Raw genomic sequence first — 19,933 nt, 5'->3', positions numbered from 1 at the left:
ATCTGCTAACAGCATTGTTGTCTGAATATTTTATGCATTGCATTATGCAAGTGGCGTTCTGCTCTGACTTGTTCCTTATCTGTTGGTCATTTTGTGGCTTGGTCTTTGTAGAACTTTGGAACCATGGTCGGTTCATGGTTCTTGTTGTATATAATTGCCCGGTTCAGTTCGGTTCAGGTCTGCAAGCAGTGCTATATCACATTAGAGAGTCAATAACCTAACAATTTAAAGAACCTACTCCGTGACATGTGAAACAAATAGACAGTTTGCTTGTCTGATTCATGCATTCATAAAGTAGTGTTGATTAGTTGACAAATATAATAGTTAAAAAGGAACATGTTAATACTTAAAAATTGGAAACCCATGTTAGGGAGCAAATTAGCACAAGTAATCAAGATTTTTTGTCTTTATATAGTCACATGTTTTAAGTTAATCCTTTCTTTGGTGAGATCTTGGGGTTCCAAATTCATGTTTTAATATATGTTTTATTTTGGTGGGAACACTAATTGAATCCCCATTGGCTTCTCTTTAGAGAGTAGTTAATGAAATGGATAAGAAAGAATATTTGGGAAGAATGCAACAGGGTTATTTGTTTGGTGAATCAGAGAAGCCAAATTTCTGAGTACTCATATCAAGGCTACAATTATTATCCTAAACTTAGAAAGGTAAATTCTATTCTATGGGTAATATTTTTATATTTTAATATAATATTAAAAGAAATAGTATTTAGAACCAACAAAGAAATGTGGATTACTTCACGGCCAGTGTAAAATCTACTATTGACTTTGACACATAACTGTTGAAAAAGTCGTAGTTTGACATGTCATTATCTTAAATAAGCAAATCCATAATGCAAATTGCAATTGTTTGGACCCTAAAGATATTTTTTTCTTTTTGGGAGGGTGAAAGACTATAGCCTTGCCTTTGGGGTTTGTACTGGATGATTTTGTATTATTTAATTAAAATTCTGACCTTGAATCTTACTTGGTAACATTGAATCGTGTCTCACGCAAGGAGGCAAACACTCTGGCATGTCATTCGTAGATCTGTTCCTTCAATTATTAGTTTCCCAATTTTATCAAATCAGGACCATCTTCATTTTTGGCCTGTGACTAGTACTGTAGATTATGTAATCAAATGTTTTAGTCTTTCTACTGTCACATACCAGCCTTCTTTTAAATAAACTTTTATTCCACTAATTTAGAACCACAAAACCAATATATGTATAATAATTTATAATGGTATTAAAAGTGAGGATATATATAATTTTTAAGTTAAAAATAAATTGGTTGAATCATGTAAAATTATTAAATTAAAGGATTTTATATAACATACAATTCAATAATTCTAAAAGGATGAAACCCACTTATTTTCAATTTTCAAAGTTAAATATATGCTTATTTGAACTGTATATATATATTTATAAATGCTATGCATGGTTATGAGAATTAAGGAAGTTACTGTTAGATCATGAAAAAATTAATATCAGTAGATCTGAGCAAACGAAATCTATGTAGGACAGATTTGCTGAATTATTTATCCCATTCACGAGAACGAGGCTCGGGGGGGTAAGAAATGATAGATAGAAACCTATAAATGGCGTGGTATGCAATGTGTATGAAGCCTAGCCACATTTGATAAAAGGTGGTGATGGAGTCCAAAGCAAAGGCTCTTCTGATAAAGAAAACAAAATACAGAGGACCCCCCCCTCTCTCTGTCTCTCTCTCTCTCTCTCTCTCTCTATCTCTCTCTCTCTCTCTCTGTATGAGAGAAAGTGCCATGAAAACAACCACATGCATGCCCTTCCCTTTAAATTTCTATTAGGTGCATCACCCACTAATCATTGCTTCGCTAAACTACAAAATTCCATTGGACCCACTGCCTAACCAATCAATTCTTGCCACCACTTATTATGTTATCCAATCTTACTCTTCCACAGCATCAACCCTATTAAAGTTGATAAAGAATGGTTTAAACATTTTGAATCCTTATTATTAATAAAAATTTAAAAAAAATAAAAAGAGAAGAATAGTGTGCTTTATTATTGGCCACAATCCCTAAACCTCTAAGATAAGGGGAAAAAATTTTTTTAAAAAAAAAAGTGAGATTGTAGGTATATAATATGACATACTGGCCTTGCAATACAAGACAGTGAGACACATGACATTTTATATATATATATATATATATATATATTTTTTTTTTCTTTCAATTTTAGCTTTTTAATGCTTCTTTATTAAAAATAAAATAAAATGAAATAAAAAATTTATAATTCATTGAACCATATCCTTAAAGATTCAATGTTTCGATGGGTGATGTTTTACTATTTATTGTTTTAACCTGCATGTTTGGTAAAAAGCTAAAAATTGAGTAAATGTTTCACTTCCCTATATTGTGGCACGTTTGAAATGTTTATTATTATTATTGTTTATCTTGTGGCAGAAGACAGAGGAAATGTTTCACCTGCTCAGTTGACGTACATCTCAAAGAAAATTAAGTCACCGAACATTTCTTTAGCCTCTTCAAATAAATAATTATGATGCACCCAAATGAAAGTTTAGCTGCTTTTATTGACCTAATTAATATTTTATATATCTTATAAATGTAAGTATTTCATTTTCTTTTTGGTTTAAATTGGGCTATATGAAATCAAACCGCTTAATCCACAAGATTGCACTCTCTTTTAACAAATATATACATTTTTTTTGAATTAAAAAAAAAAAACATTGTTAATTTTTCTTGTGGGTAGATATTGGTTAGTCTTCCTGGTATGAATTTCCAAATTTGAGAATCACACGCAAACGAACTGCCTCATTAATGCATTTATAATATAAAAGTAGGTTGCATTGAAAAAGATTAAGACAAAATACAAACTAGCTACATAACAAAAATAAATAAATAAATAAATAAAAAGGAGATAAATGAACAAGTTGTCCACTCCTAGGAAGATTGTCCAATCAATCAAGGTTTAAATTTTTTATCATGTAGAATGTAATAGATATCTCCATCTTCAATGCTTTGCATTTTCCATCAAATCCTCAATGCTATGCAAATTCCTTCTCAAAATGTCACATTATCTCCCCATTTTTGGAATTAATACTACCCTATTAATTCATTTGAATTATTTTTTTAATTTTTTTTTAAAGACATTCGAATTAATTTTTGTTCTATAATTTTTGTTGATTCTAATGATTATGAAAAAAGAAAAAGCTTTTAAATTAATTAACATTTTACTTGGAAAGCATATAAACTGTCATGCAAAATCAAACATATTACATTTGTAACATAGCTGTTTTTATTTATTTATTTATTTAGTTATACCTTCTGAGTAAATAGACAGAATTAGTACTGAAATGAAAGTAAAATTAAAATATTAACATGATAAATTACATATTAGTATAGAAATAATAAATAAATAAGTAAATAAATAAAAATAAAAGAAGGAAGAGAAAGGATGGATAAAACTTAAAAGCAGGGGGGGACAAAATGGCAATAAATGTGATTAAGGTAAGGACGCGTGGTTCCCCGTGACTTGGTCTTTTTATATATATATATATATATATATATATATATTTTTTTTTTTTTAATTATCCCATAATTTCTATAAAACTCCTTATATTAATATTTTTTATTTATTTTTATTTAATATTTATATAAAGTCTCCTCCAAACACCACGCCTTTCATTCCCACCCAAACCAATTGCTTGCTATCTTTTCTTCTCTCTTCCCTGCTCTCTTTCTCTTCTGCAATAAAACAAACACCTCCACCTCATCCAAAATTCTCATTCAGAATTTTTCACAAACAGCTTGTGCGCATCGTCTCCATCGCTCCAAAGGTAAACCTTTAGTCCAACTTTTCACTTTCTTTGATCTTCTTCTTCTTCTTTTTTTTTTTTTTAATTTTTTTTTTCATGTTAGTTTTCTAATCGTATTATTCATATTTATTTGCAGGTTTATAGTAGAATACTCGATCAAAGAGGTTGTAAATTTACCAGAAAGAGAGAGAGAGAGAGAGAACTTTCTTTCTTTTGTTTTCCATGGCGTCGTTTATTTCAAACTTGGAATCCAATCTAGATGCCTCCATAGATTCCAACCGCAAAAAGAGAAGGAAAATCGAAGGTCTCTCAACGGAGCAACGTCCATCTCTTAATTCCGAAACCCGAACTGCCAGATGGAGATCCGACACCGAGCAGCTGATCTACTCCTCCAAGCTTGTCCAAGCTCTCCGCCAAGCTCGTACGAATTCTTCGCCAGCGGAGAAGTTCTCCGGCACTAGACGCGTGAGGGACACCGCCGACCGAGTTCTCGCCTTGGCGGCCAAAGGTACAACCCGATGGAGCCGAGCGATTCTGGCCAGTCGACTCAGGTTGAATAGAAACCTCCATAAAAGGAAACATAGGAAGGCCAAGGTGTCAAGGCCTAACAGGTTACCGAAGACGGAGGTGAGGAAGTTACCGCCCATGCAGAAGAAAGTCCAAGTTCTCGGCCGGTTGGTTCCCGGTTGCCGGAAACTTTCTTTCCCGAACCTTCTAGAAGAAGCCAGCGATTACATAGCTGCTTTGGAGATGCAGGTGCGCGCCATGACCGCTCTCACCGAGCTTCTCGCCGGCACGCCAAACTCCACTCTAATAAACTCCTCCTCCTCCTCCTCCTCGAGCTGACCACCCAAAAAAAAAAAAAAAAAAAAGAAAAAGAAAAAAAAAATCTACCGCCGGAGCTGGGCTTCGTTGTGCCAGGTGGCTCTTTATTATTTTTATTTTTTTGAAAATATTTTTATTTTTATTTATGAAGTTTTTAATTTTTTTTTTTTTTTTTTTAAGACTCATGTATTTTATTTGTATACACGCCTTTTTCCTTCTTTTCAGCTCCACTATCCCTATTATTTATTTATTTATTTCGTTTTTTATTCTCCAAATATAATTAATTTAAATTGATTGAATCGAAGATGCCACCTGTTCTGATCCATCTTCCATCAACAAGAATCTTGCAGAAAGTATCGGGCTCTGTTATTTTTTTGATATAATATATAATATAATTTTAAATTTGGATTTTTTTTTTAATGATGGATTTATACAATAATTTGCATAAATATATATATATATATATATATATATATATATATGTATATATTTTTATATAATCCATAAGTTTCACGCAGCTGCAATAAAACATTATTTGAATAACTAATTTCGGTTTGATACTTGTGTATTTCTCACTTTGGGGGAAAAAAGAAAAAGAAAAAATAGTATGATTCAAGTGAAGTACAGGGGATGATAGATATATATATATATATATATATACACATATGAAAAAAAAGAAGCATAATTAAGGCAAGCAATGATTTTGAGGATTTCTCTTTTGGGAAAGTGTTTTAAGATTGGAATCCATCATTAACTTGGCGTTAAGCAACAGCCACATTGATAATAATTAATAACGAATATTAACCAATGATTATGAGTTGTGGGCTTCTCTTTTCACCTTTTTTTTTCTTTTTTTAAGTTTCGTTTTTGTTGAATGAAAATTTAAAAAACAAAGGGTTTATGATTTCTTAGCTGCTAATTCAATTGCCCCCGAAAAAAATAATAAAAAATAATAATAATAGAAATTGAGGCAGAAATTTTATTTGGGAATGTTTCCTGAGAATGTTATAGAAATGAGGGATTGAAGTTGAACGATCATTTGCTTTATAACTGTTTGGGGTTCAATAATGCCTCTTTTGTTTAGGATCAATGAGGAGACGATAGATGTCACAGTCTATGTTCATCTTTTCCCATACAACAGGGAAAAAAATAAAAATGTTTTAATTATTATAATAAAATCTCCTAGTAATTATAATTACTATGCAATCTCTTCTGCACAAAAAAGCCAAAATCACCATCCTTGAGTGTCCAACTCTGGATAACTGTGTTTCAATAGCAATGTCATTTATAATCCAAATTCTGCCAAAACACCCACATGGGGAATTTTGGTAATATTAGGAAGCACCAAACAAGAATAAGCGGTATTAATATGGACAACAATAATAAACCAATGAACATGATCTGTTCTAACTTACATATTGGTTTTGGGTCATTCTGGTAATGTTACAAAATTAGCGGATGAAAAAAAAAAAAAAAAAAAAAAAAAAAGAAATGAAAGTGATATAGGAGAGAGTGCTGTTGGTGTGGCAGTTTTGTTTTGGATATTGGTGAGGTTGGAAAATGGCAAAAGAAAGATGAAAAAAAGAAGAAGAAAAGTCAGGTCCACAGTCTAAAAAATTTAGCTATATATAAGCCAAGGTGTGGGGTTTGTAAGAAAACAGCCTAAAATCATGTGCCTTGGTGACCCTACAAATTTCAAGTGCACTGACCACCAAAAACCCCACCTCTTACCTCTTTACAAAGGGCAAGCATGTGAATTGTAAGAAACTTTCACATGCCATTTTGAGAATTGAGGTGGGGGACGAGGGGGGGATATGCTCTCCTTCAACAATTGCAGCCTCATTGTTCTAAAGAACAAACATTATGGTCTAAGACAAGGTTGTTTTTTCTTCTTTTTATTTTTATTTTTATTTTTTATTTTTTATTTTTTATTTTTGGTTTCAGTCACATCCCCACCACTACTGTCCCTTCGTGTTTGTGTTTTTTTCTGTGGGGGAGGAAAAATAAGTCACTTTTGGGTATTTCTTTGTCCTAATTAAGGATTTACACGTGTGCTGACCAGGATTGCCAGCTGTCAATTTGTGGATGGTGATGCGGCAGATGCTGAGTGGCATCCCTATCGTAAGGGTTCTTGGAGCCAAATTGGTCAACTTGGTTGAATCAAGGACCACACATATTTTTGGCTTTTTATTTTATATTTTATTGTTTTTGGAAGTTTATTCTATGTCTAATAATCACATTATTTGTGTGCTTTCATTTGATTTCTATAAACATTCCCACATTCACGTGCATCCATGTGCTTTCCTTTAAGGAGCTATCTTTTTCTTTTCTTTTCTTTTCTTTTTTTCCCCTCTTTCTATTTAATTTCTTTTTCATATTTAAATTACCAGATTGCACCCATAAATTTTTTATGTACTTATGGCAAATACTATAAAGGAGGAAAAAAAGCTTTTAAAATAAGTCTGTGCAACCCTCTTTTTTACAATGTTGTATAAATCATATCCTTCCACAATTCAGGTAATTGTTCATAGATGAAAAAGGACAAGACAAAGAGGGAAAGCAACCTAAACTGAGTCACTTGGACACTATTGTTTTACAGACAGAAACTACTGGTCAAAAACATGTTGTCCAATTTTTAGTCTATCGCCAAAGTGGGTTTTGTCCTAGAATTTGCCTTTATTAAAACTTGAACCTTTTGTTTATCATAAAAATTGAGAAACACCCAGAAGACAATCAACTAAATGGGGCCATAGATTTGTTTGAGTTATACCATCATCATTATTCCAAACAGGGCACCTAATCTTTGAACTCTGTTTTTAAGCAGTTTTTTGTTTCAGGGTATATGAATAATGGCTATTCAATGGGTGAAGTAATAATGCCTCGCATGGAAGATATCATAGGCCCTAAAATCACCATAATAAGGCACACAAAGACCCATGTTTAGCAGTGTTATAAAATCCATTTTGTCTCTTTGTTTTTGACTACCCCACCTAACAATCTTTATTAGTCTGAGGTAAGATAATGATTTTCCGGAGTACAATGAATGAACAGTACTAAATTAATCTATTCTTTCTGCAGCGAAAAAAAGAAAAAAGAAAAAGAAAAGAAAAGTCCATCTCTATTTCCTAACTTCATAAATGACTGAGATTTAGGTGCAGAAGTTAGGGTCCATGCTCAAATTTATGATTAATTAACATGTTCTCCAATTCACAGGCAAACAAGAGGCTGTACAATCTATTGTCTTTCTAAGCTTTAGTAATTTTCTGATTTCTAGCCTTTGTCTTCTTGTAATTTGAAACTTGCTTTAAAACTATGCCACCACCATCTTCAATTCTAGAACACCAAAAAATGAATCAAATTTAGCTGCATAAATTAACCTTGTTGCTTAATTCACTATGATTTAATTAGCTCAGAATTGAATCCATCTCATTTTAATAGTGTTCAATGTAAGTAAGTAATAATTCAAATTAATCAAAAGCACTTAGCAACCACCACCATGATGGGTGTTGCACATTGCATGTGTGGCTGCCGACATTTAACCCTAATAATTTACAAAAGGCCTTTTTTTCCATTTTCTCACCCCCAAAAAAAAAAAATTTGAGGTGACACAAACATGAGAAGCTATGCTTTCACTTTTATTTATTTATATATTTATTTATTTCTTTCTATTAAATTCTGACATGTATGGCGTTGCAACTTGGCACGCCATGTGTCGTTTTCTGGGTGGTACCTGATTCTGACACATAGGAGATGTGGCAAATTAAAAACACTCCCAACCAAGCTACATATCATAATTAGACAACAAATTGAAAACCAGCCGTTTATATATCCTTCTGCACTGTTCTTTCTTTTGTTGTTTTCTGCTCAACTGTTGCTTGCTTTTTCCATGTGAAGTCAGGTCATTTTTAGAGCAGAGCATCTGGGCTATATATATCTCGTTTAAAACCAAAGAATAATTCATATATTTTGCTTTGTAAAAATAAAAACATGGAGGAGAGGACTAGATCAATTTCCATGCTCGGAACTGAACAAAAAAAATAATAAAATAATAATAATAATAATAATAATAATAATAATAATAATAATAATAATAAGCATATCCTTAACAAGAAAAAAACAATAACCAAATAGTAAAATATTACATTTTGTTCCATTTGTTTGGTTAAAAACTGTTTTTGTACTTTTTGTAACCTGTCGTTCTACTGTTTCTGCATATGGTATAAAAAACATTAGAAAATGTACTTTTTTATTTTTTTTGTTAAATGTCACATGAAATACACGAGAATCTCATTTTCTTTTACTAGTTTAATTTCCTAAACCAAGTTATCCAAATAATAATAATAATAATAATAATAATAATAATAATTTCTTAACCAAATCCAAATCCTAAACATAAGATTAGTTCTCAATTTAAGAGAAAAAAAAATATTGATATATATCAACGAGTTATACATGCACGTTACCAACACCGACAATGGTGTGCCTCCTTTTGGTGCAGCCACTAGCAAGACATTTTTCACACACAAGACAAATGATCCACCAACTATGAATAACACATCAAAAATGGAGATTTTTGTTTGCAGCACATTCCATGGTCTTTATTCAATAGAAAATTTCAGAGGATATAATTTTCAAACTCAACCCAAGACCGTACCCCTCCATTTTCTTTGTTCCAAATGCTAGCCTGCAATATATATATTTTTTTCTTCACGCTGTTTTTGTTGATGATAAACAGAAAATTTGAGTTAAAGACACTTTTTGTTGAATAGTATTGGATTGGGTTTACACTTTTTATGCAAATGGGCAGGAGGAGTAAATTTGATCCACCCCAATTGTAGCCCCTTTGATGAGATTTCCTTAAGAGACCTGATATGTCAAAAACGGCATTAAATGAGGCAGTAAACGACAAAAGAGAGGCAAAATCACTTTTGAGTTGTCAAAGTCCAACAACTACCTCTTTAGGAGGCCCCAACAACATTGGTGGCATTTGAGTTGGGCCCAAGACAACAGGACAAAATGTGTGTCAAGCCAGCCCTTTTCTAAGTTACCCAACTTTTGTGTTGTCGATATGGTGTGGTTGGAATATATTTATATAATATATGTATTTATCATAAAAAAATTTCTTTATTTGTTAAAAAAAATAAATAAATAAAGATAAAATGGAAAAAAATTGAAGTCGTGGCACAACCTTTGAGCACATGTACACCTCTTTCTCCAGTCTCTACATGTATGTATGATTCCTTGTCTTGTAACAACATAGAAGTTGACTCTCAAACACCAAAACATTTGTTGGGTTTTGGGACCCTTTTTATTATTTGCCACACGTGCTTCCTTGGTGGCTCAGAAAACGACCCCTTCAACTGCTTCATCACTTCCTAGCCAACCTTGGCTCTTTATTTATTTATTTATTTAGATCAAAGCAATTTTCTTCTCTTTTTATATTGATAATAAAAAGGTGTATTTTTGCTTTCAAAATTTTTTCTAAATGATTGGGGTGGTTGATTGTATGCCTTTTCTTTACAATACTATAGAAGTGCTTGAATTATGTCTAGTCATTTTAAAGAGGGAAAAAAACATAGAAGAGAAACGCTTTAATTGGTTATAAATAGATAGGCAGAACCAGACTACTAGAAGATAAAGTGGCTCAATGACTAAATGTAAAGTATAATATGGCCAAATCGTTTTGATGAAACAATCTTCAGTCACGGAGTATGTGGTTTAAAAGTGGGATATTTTTTGAGTCTTGTCCATCGACTGAAACATGGACCAAAAAGGCAGCAGGTATTAATAAACTATAAGACACAGAGAAAATGACACAGCATTACACATCATAGTCAAAAACAAGAAATAGGCTGTCAAAAGCAAAGTAAGCTCGATGAAAACCCACTGGTCAATTCTCAATTAACCAAAAATCTTGAAAAGGCCCATCAAACAAGAACAGCCAGTCACTCTGTAGTCTGATCTTTTTTTTTGTTTTTTTGGTTTTTGTTTTTGGTAAGAATTAATCATGAACTGCATTATCCACCTCTTAATTGATTCTAGCCTAATCCTGTATAATGTTATGTTTGTTGGTGTTGGAGAGGAGAGCGAAAGGTTTTAGAAAGTTGGACTAGTGGGCTTGAATGTCACACTTATTTTGGACTAGGGATTGTTGGTTGTTTCTAAGCTATACTTGGAAAACCCATCTACAAAATGCAGTTAATTTGGATCAGCAAACCATTTGAGGTGTGGCAAATGGCCATCGCTCAGCAAACAACAAACAGGAACGAAATCTCTCTAATTCTTTAATCTTTTGGGTGGTTAGCCTTTTTTAAGTTTCCAGTGCCTTTATATGTAACAAATTAACCTTCATATATTATGAAACATTATAAATACCATTACATAGCAAGCAGGAACTATATATTATAATGCTTTAATTCCATTTGAGAACGAACTAGTGTTTGACATCGATATTGCACTGAAAAAATGTACTGATTCATAAAAGATACTCCTATAACTGCTAGAAAAGCGGAAAGTTTAAGTAGAAAAGATATAATTAATGTGTGCTAGCCAGTGGGACTAGACTCTCCCTATCGGTAAACAATGTTTTAACATTTGCCATAAATTTGAAGACTTCTTGTTTGTCGGGTAGCAATGTTTAGCAAAAGAGCTCTTTTGCTTGATATTGCGCGGCTCGTTTTCAAATTTATCATGTAAAAGTTTTTCAACAAACACCTTACCTGAATCCTTCCAAAGCCCCAATACTTGACCAATTCTTTGAACAGGTCCAATAGTGATCATAGCTAGCATGTTCCATGACTCCTTAACACCATATTCACCCAATACCCATGTATCAAAATGAGGGAGAACATCATTAACGAGAGCAAATGACCCCTTATAAACCAAAGGTGAAGTAGTATACTGAGAAGCAATAATACAAGGACACAGTGTGGTTATTATGGTGTCACTTGTCAAGGTCAACGGAAAGAATGGTATCCCTAGCTTTATCACCATCCACATTATATCTTGCTATGTAGCAAAGCATACCTAAGAAAGCATTCTATTATTGCTGAAAGGTATAGTTACAAGAACCTCACTACCTTACCCAAAGTTACATATATATATATATATATATATATCCATCTCTCTCTCTCTCTCTCTTTATATATATATATATATATACGTTTTAATGTGCTTAGATTTAGAGTATTGACATACATTTTATTTTTTATTTTTGGCTTTTATGAACTAAAAAATTAATTAAATTACAACATCGATTTTGCCATAAAAAAATAAAGAAAAAGGAAAAGGAAACAACATCGATGAATACCACACATATTTACCACATATGAAACAACGTATAATTTTTTGTTCTGAAAGAATAGGTAGAAACTAGAACTAATTCCTTCTATAGAGACACTACTAAATTTTAAAAAAATTACAATTACTGTATGTTACAAACATAAATAAATAAATAATATATTGTAATATATAATTATTTTATATCATACAAAAATTTTATTAAAATAAAATTATGAGGCCGAGGCACAAATAACAAAGTTACAAACCCAAAGCCAGAAGCCTGAGTTTAGGGGCCCAAAGACAGAGGCCTCCTAATGAATTAAGTCGGTTGGTTGTTTCAACAAACTTCAGCGACTGCATTTGGTTCAACAAATTTGTGGGCTATAATGTATGAGCAAGATGCCCATCATCCAGTAGCCAGCAGTGCATCAAACATTGCTCTGTACATAATAGGGGATATATATATATATATATATATATATAAAATTGAAGCTCTTGCAATCCAAAAAACTTTATTATTATTATTATTTTTATTTTAATGTTATTTGAGCTACATATATTTTGCACTTTATGGTACTGAAGTCACTGATTGTTGTTACTTTTACCTCCCATTCATAATCAAGTTAATTATTGTAACACAATACTTGACCAAATTTACACTTTCAATTTTCTGTTCTTTCACTGTTTTGCGTAACGGCTCTAATTTAGTTTTTTCAGGGATTTATTTTTTTATTTTTTATTTTATTAATTATAGGTAATATGCATTATGCTTTTAATTAAATGGATGTCATGTAGACTGAGAAAATTATGAGTGATTTGGCTAAAACGTTTAGGTATATATGTCAAGCCAGCTTTTCAATACAAATATAAAAGTTGTGGCTACTAAAAAAGCAGAAAGTTATATATCAAAGATATAATCCACTATATTAGAATGAATAATTAATATGTGCTATAGCAAGTGGGAACTAGAATCAACAATTATACACCTTTGTCAACAAAGGAAATTTGTAGACCAGTTCTTTATCGGTTGGCAGTATCAAACAAAAACAGCACTTTTTCATATGGTCTTTTTGGGACATCCATAGAATCTTCAAACAACACATTATCATCCTCCTAAAATCCCAATACTGGACCAATGTAGCGAAGAGGTCCAATAGTGAATAGCTTATTCCATGACTCCTTGACACCATAGTCACCCAATACCCATATATTTTAACCTTCTTCATAGTAGGCATAACAAACTAGAGCAAAGGGCTTCTCATAAGCCAAAGGATAAACCATAGCATACATTCGAGGACTAATACTACTAGGCAAGAATGTCTTTATTATAGTCTCACTGCTCAGTTCTACCGAAATGCCCCCTTCCCAAGCTTCACCATATTTCATCCCATTCCTACATATTGATTCACTTGCTTCCCAAGAAAGCATTCCGTTGCTGAAAATACCATGTCTCCCACCATATATATGATAAAATTTCCTTGAAGGATTTCCTACTCTTGTCTCATCTAAAAAAGTTTGTCTACTTGGCCAAGAGGTTGTTTTTAAGCTGTAGATTTCAACGACAAGCTGGGACCCTGGAATTAGACTGTCTGTCAACTTGTAGATTATGATCACCTTTTAATCCATAGTTTTGGTATCAAAACCAAAACCAGCATTTAGAAATTAAAGATTTCTTTGGCCATAATGCTTATCCAAGAGATGGGATGAGGAAGATGGTAGAAGATGTGTCTGTCCAGTTGCGAGGTTCCATGGACCACACTTGTTTTTAAATTAATCAGAAAACAAGATCAGGCCGTTTCAACAACATGTGATTTTAATTTCAATTTGTCAGAATTTAGGGTCGAGTGGAGGTACGGTGGTGTCCGGACAGCTTTGAGTGTGTCGTAAGAAAGCGTGCAAGTAGTTTTGTGATCAGAGCTGACATCCATAGGAGATATAGATTGGTGTTATTATTGTTGGTGTCGTTTTGGAAGAGGTGTTGGGCAATGAAACGAGGGCTGTTAATGGTGGAGCACCATGACTTACACACGCACTTGCACCGCTGAAGGGATATAGCCGGCAACCTTTAACAGGATTTCACCCACCAATTCCTTTGGAAGACACTCCATCTATACCAGCCAAGTAGAGAGTGTTATGCATAAGGAGCTACAACAAGGTCTTGAGAATTAAGTATACAAAACGTTGTGATGTACTTAAGGTATAGAGTATTAATGATATTCCTTTTCCTCCTGGGATTTAATCACCCCGTGCCACTTAATAAGGTAATTATCAATTGCTTTTTGTTTGTATATATAACTTCAACTAAAAATGATGTTGTTTTTATTTGGCATATATATTTTAGTTGTCAAAAGAGTTGGTACGTAAAACATGTCTTCTTGGCATTATTGTTATACTACTAGTCATCACCGGCGAATCACCCATGGCTTCCATGTTAACATGGTACTTATTAAACGGCTCAATTTAATTTTTTTTTTAATGTTTCATGTGTTATAAGTAACAAGTTCTTATTGCTTTTGTCTATAGGCTTTTAGCCTTTCTTCCTAATATTTGATTCTTCACATGTGAAGTTTATGGTACAATCAAGTTAATTGTTTTTGTACCAGTATACTACTTGGACAAATGTTTCACTTGCATTTTTCTGTTCTTAATTTCACTGTATTGCAGAATGGCTCTAATTTAGTTTTTGATTTTGATTTTTATTTTTAAATTAATTATAAGCAATATGCATTAGGCTTTTAATAAATGTCATGAAGACAGAGCAAATTGACATGTAAGAGTTGAGAGAGTGATTTTGCACAAACTTTTAGGTATCAAATCAAACATTATCTAAATATGAAAGTCATTATCATACAAGAAAATTAAGCAAAAAGTTATGTATCAAATCTGACATGGTCAAATATATAAGAGTCCAATAATTAATATATGGCAGTAAGTGGAACTAGAATCGATAATTAAACACCTTATCAACAAAAGAAATTTTCAGACTAGTCATTTTTCGGGTGGTAGTATCAAGCAGAAAGAGCTCTTTTTCATATGGTTTATATCCTAAAAAACCTGGGGCATCCTTAAATTTTTCAAACAATACCTTATCATTCTTCCAAAATCCCAATACACGACCAAATTGATGATCAAGAGGTCGAATATTCAATAGCATCTTCCATGAGTCCTTCAAACCATATTCCTCCAACACCCATATGTGGTAACTACCTTGATGGTATTTATAAGCCGCGAGAGAAAAGAACTCCTTATAAACCATAGAATTAACCAAAGAATACATAGAATGACTAATACTACTAGGCAAGCGTGTTGTTATTATAGTCTCACTGGTCAGGTCTACCGAAATAATCCCTTGCCAAACTTCACCATATACCATATCATTCGCATACATTGTGTCGCTTGCTCTCCAAGAAAGCATTCCATTGCTGAAAACACCACACCTGCCATGTATTTGATAAAGTTTCTCCGGAGGGAGTCCTATTCTTGTCTCATCTAAAAGAGTTGGTATACTTGTCCAAGAGTTTGTTTTCAAGCTGTAGATTTCGACGACAAGTGACCCAAGAAGATCATCGAAGAACTTGTAGATTATGACCACCTTGTAATCCATAGTCTTAGTATCGAAACCAAAACCAACGTTTTGAAATAAAAAATCTCTTTGGCCATAATGCTTGTCCAAGCGATGGGATGAGGAAGATGGTAGAAGATGTGTCTGTCCAGTTGTGAGGCTCCATAGGCCCCACTTGGTTTTAAATTGATCAGAAAACAAGATGATACCGTTGCAACAACATAAGATTTTGGTTTTTTGTCGGAATTGAGGGTCGATTGGAGGGTACGGTATCCGGAGAGCTTCGAGTGTGTCGTAAGAAAGCGTGAGAGTAGTTTTATGGTCAGCGCCAACGTCCAACAGGAGATATGGTTTGGCGGCATTATGGTTGTTGGTGTGGTTTCGCAAGAGGTTTTGGGCAAAGAGGTTGTTAATGGTGGAGCACCATGACTTGCAAACACACATGTATCGGAGAAGGGATAAAGCTGGCAACTTTAACAGGATTTCAACCAGCAATTCCTTAGGAAGAGAGAAATCATATGCATCATGCTTCATCTCTGGGTGCCAAAAAGAGAATAAAATATGGTATTGATATTACGGAGTTACATCTCTTGGGGTTAAGCATACATAATATTGTGTTGTGTTTAGAATTAGAGTATTAATGATATTCCTTTTCGTCCTTGGATTCAATCACCCGGTTGCACTTTCCTAATTAATAAGATAATTATCAATTGATTAAAAAAAAAGATGATTATCAATTGCCTTATTTATTTATTTATTTTTTAAAGATGAACATCAATTGCTTCTATTTAAATTTATTTTTTTATTTTATTTATTTATTTTCATCTAAAAATGATGTCTTATTTGCCATATATTTTTCAGTTGTAAATAGAGTTGTAAAAATAATTTGTTCTTGGTATTATTGCTAGACTACCTCATCACTGGGAATCACCTATGGTATCCACATTAAATATGATAGTTTTTTTTATGGTGTAGATATCCACGCTATAGAAAGGTGTGGATACGGATACAAATGTTTATTTTGACAATTGTATAGTGCAGATATGATGATTATTAACTGGCTCAATCTATTTTTTTTTTTTTCACGTTTTAAATCTAAAAATTAAAATTACTTATAGAAAAGTGAGCTTATTCTATATCTTTGTGACTTTTTTCATGGTATCATAGACCTAATTTGCTCCAACAAGTTTTTTTAGATCCAATGTGTCTTCTTCTGCCTCTTCCAATTCTTCTACCATTGATTCCTTTTGTTTCAGTAATGAACCAACTCTTTCTACTAGAACCTAGTTAGCAATATTGTAAACTCAAAGCTGCTTTTCCTTCTTGTATTTGAAAATAAACCAATACAAGATTTTCTAGCAGTTTCTCAGATTTTCATTATTTTTTAGTTTAGTTTATTTTAGAAATAAATCTGTATTTTTAAAATATTTCTATCTATTATTATAAACCAAATTTGGACTTATATTTTTCTGTTCCATTTCAGTTTCTGCAGATTGGCTCTATTTTAATTTTGTCAGATTTTTTTTTTTTAATTAGTATTATCAGTTATAGGCCATATGCATTGGGCTTTTAATTAAATTATGTCAAGAAGAGACAGAGAAAACTAAAATATAAGTCAAGGAGTTGGGATCATATGACACAATATATCATGACAAATCAATGTCGTTGTAAGGTTAGTTATTTATTAATTACATAGCCAGAATGAAAATCAATTCTGCCCCACAAGTAAGTAAATAAATTAAATAGTAATGTTTTCCCAACATCATGCAAATCTTCTTTGATTTACTCAAGTGTTTTACTCTGTTAATGTGTCCACTTCATACATCGTATAAGTTGGGTTTGTGAGGTTGTCTACAGGGGTATTAAGTGAAATTATCCTTTATTTTTACTATTAATTATAACAAGGTGGCCTTATTTTTTGCTTTCAAAAATTGTTAAAAATGATTGGGGTCATTGGTTTTTTAAAACTTTTTATACAATTTTAAAGTATCGTTTGAATATCTGGTCATTTAAGAGGGGGAAAAAAGAAAAAAAAGAAAAAATGAGGCTTATAGATTGAATTATGGACCAAAAAGCCACAGCATTACACATCATAATCAAAACAAGATATAGGTTGTCAACAGAGAAGTAAGCTCAATGAAAACTCATTACCCAATTTCCAATTAAAGGCACATCAAACGAAGAACATCGTAAAGCAAATTCGATCACTCTCTGTTTTGATATTTTTAGGAAAGAATCAATTAATCATGAACTGCATGCATTTTCACCTCTTGATTGATTTTGGTCTAACCCTGTGAAATGTTCTGTTTGTGGGTGTTGGAGAGGAGAGGGAAAGCTTTTTAGAAAGCTGAAAACAGGGCTTGAATGTCACACTTCTCTTGAACTGGGATTTGTTGTTTCTAAGCTACTTGGTAAAGCCATCTGCAGAATGCAGTTTGGATCAGCAAATTTTTTGAGATGTGGCAAATGCTCAAATTAGTTGGCAGTTAGCAAACAGATCAACTTTGCAACTATTTGATAGGGATTTGATCTCTCTAAATATAATGCTTTAATGATTTGGGTAGTCAGCCTTTTCTCTTTTATTAATATGCTATTGTAACGAAGACTATTTTGAGTTTCCATTTCCTTTACAGGAAACAAATACAAGGCTCAATGTATAATATATAGCATAACGAAGACTTTCTAAGTTTCCATTTCCTTTACATGAAACAAATCAAGGCTCAATGTATAATATATTACCTTCATATCATTGAAACAGGAACTTTATATTATAATAGCTTCAATTCCTTTTGACACGAACTAATATTCAACTTCAATATTGCAGTTAAAAAAGATACCAATTCATATATAAAAGATAATTAATCCCATAGCTACAAGAATTGCAGTAAGTTGTGCACAAAAGCAGATCAATAATTAATGTGTACTAGCTATTAAGTGAAACTAGACTCTCTCTGTAGGTTAACAAAGTATTACATTTTTTAGAAATATGAAGACTTGTTGTTTCTTGGGTAGCAATGTCAAGCAAAAGCAGATCCGTTTCAAGATCATACTTTTCAACAAAAACCTTACCTGCATCCTTCCAAAACCCCAACACCCGGTCTATTGCTCGAAGATGTTGAACAGTAAATAGCTTCTTCCATGACTCCTCAACACCATATTTACCCAATACCCATATATCATAGCCTCTTTCACCTTCGACATCAACGAGAGCCAAGGACTCCTTATAAACCAAAGGACTATGATGCAAAACAGTAATACTACTAGGACAGGGTGTAGTTATTATGGTCTCACTGCGCAGGTCTATGGAAAGAATGGTATCCCTAGCTTTACCATCCACATTATACATTGCTATCCAGGAAATCATTCCATTATTACTGAAATGACCAGGCCAACCATATATCAACTCTAAACCCTCATCTGAAAAAGTTGCTATACTAGTCCTAGTGTTAGTTTTTAAGCTGTACATGGTAACCAATCTAGTGTCATTGTGTTGCTTGTAAACCATGACCACCTTGTAATCCATAGTTTCGGTATCAAACCCAAACCCAAATGAGCACCAAGTTATTTGATCGCTTGATGAAAATGGAAGAAGCTTAGTCTGTCCAGTTGTGGGGTTCCATAGACCCCACTTGTTTTGAAAAAATGCAGAAAACAAGATGAGACCATTGCAGCTAGAGAGAATGTCAATTTTTCCGAATTCAAGGTCAATTTGAGGATGATATTTTGTTTTCTCCACTACTCTGAGTGTGTCGTAAGAAAGCCTGTGAATTTCTCCCAAACGAACAATGGAGGGACAGAGGAGGAGATAAAGATTGGTGGTATACGTATGTCGAGCAGTGAAATAAGGGCTGTTAATGATGGAGCACCATGATTTGCATACGCACTTGAATCGCCCTAGGGATTTCACAGGTAACCTTAGCAGGATTTCAGCCAACAATTCCTCTGGAAGAGAATGGTATTTGTTTTTAATATTTTTTGAGAAAAAGTAAAAGATAACAATTTGATTAACGATAATGAATAATGCAGGAAACTTCATCGTTCAATTAGGAACCGGGCCACAAGAGAATATCGTAGTATTGATATATTCCTGGTTATCAGCCGTCATCCAATTTAATATGATAATTATACCAAGCCACAAGAGAATATGGTAATATGTTTAGGGTTAGAGTGCTGATATATTCCTGATTATCAGCCGTCATCCCACTTAATAAGATAATTATCATTTGCTTTTCTATTTTTAATCTTTTTTTATTCAACTAATAAAAACCAATAGAAACACTGCAATAAAATAACGTCTATCTTTTTTATTTTTTTATTTTTTTTTAATAATAAGTAAAATCTAAATTAAAAAAATTAATTATGCAACTCATGGATAATTTCAAGATCAATCAAATGATCAACTATATATATATACACACTACGCACATAATAGGGATATTGAATATCTTGC

General features: G+C 32.7%; 3 protein-coding genes across 3 annotated transcripts; 1 reads left to right on the top strand and 2 right to left on the bottom strand.

The window, feature by feature from the left end:
• Positions 1–3,671: 3,671 nt before the first annotated feature.
• On the top strand, positions 3,672–4,894 carry LOC107411753 (transcription factor bHLH149). Its single transcript, XM_016019404.4, has 2 exons — positions 3,672–3,836; positions 3,952–4,894. Exon 2 carries the CDS (start codon positions 4,038–4,040, stop codon positions 4,659–4,661), a length of 624 nt encoding a protein of 207 aa, XP_015874890.3. The 5' UTR covers positions 3,672–3,836; positions 3,952–4,037; the 3' UTR covers positions 4,662–4,894.
• A 5,887-nt stretch (positions 4,895–10,781) lies between these two features.
• On the bottom strand, positions 10,782–16,017 carry LOC107411734 (F-box/kelch-repeat protein At3g23880-like). Its single transcript, XM_060812134.1, has 5 exons — positions 15,007–16,017; positions 13,955–14,029; positions 13,050–13,130; positions 11,360–11,540; positions 10,782–10,825 (listed from the first exon to the last, which is right to left on the bottom strand). Exons 1-5 carry the CDS (start codon positions 16,015–16,017, stop codon positions 10,782–10,784), a joined length of 1,392 nt encoding a protein of 463 aa, XP_060668117.1.
• A 2,389-nt stretch (positions 16,018–18,406) lies between these two features.
• On the bottom strand, positions 18,407–19,519 carry LOC132799687 (F-box/kelch-repeat protein At3g23880-like). The gene has a single exon (XM_060812133.1). It carries the CDS (start codon positions 19,517–19,519, stop codon positions 18,407–18,409), a length of 1,113 nt encoding a protein of 370 aa, XP_060668116.1.
• Positions 19,520–19,933: the final 414 nt, after the last annotated feature.

This window comes from Ziziphus jujuba, chromosome 10 (genome assembly GCF_031755915.1).
Source record: "Ziziphus jujuba cultivar Dongzao chromosome 10, ASM3175591v1".
NCBI classification, from domain to species: domain Eukaryota; kingdom Viridiplantae; phylum Streptophyta; class Magnoliopsida; order Rosales; family Rhamnaceae; genus Ziziphus; species Ziziphus jujuba.
This window is presented reverse-complemented; position numbering and strand designations above follow the sequence as displayed.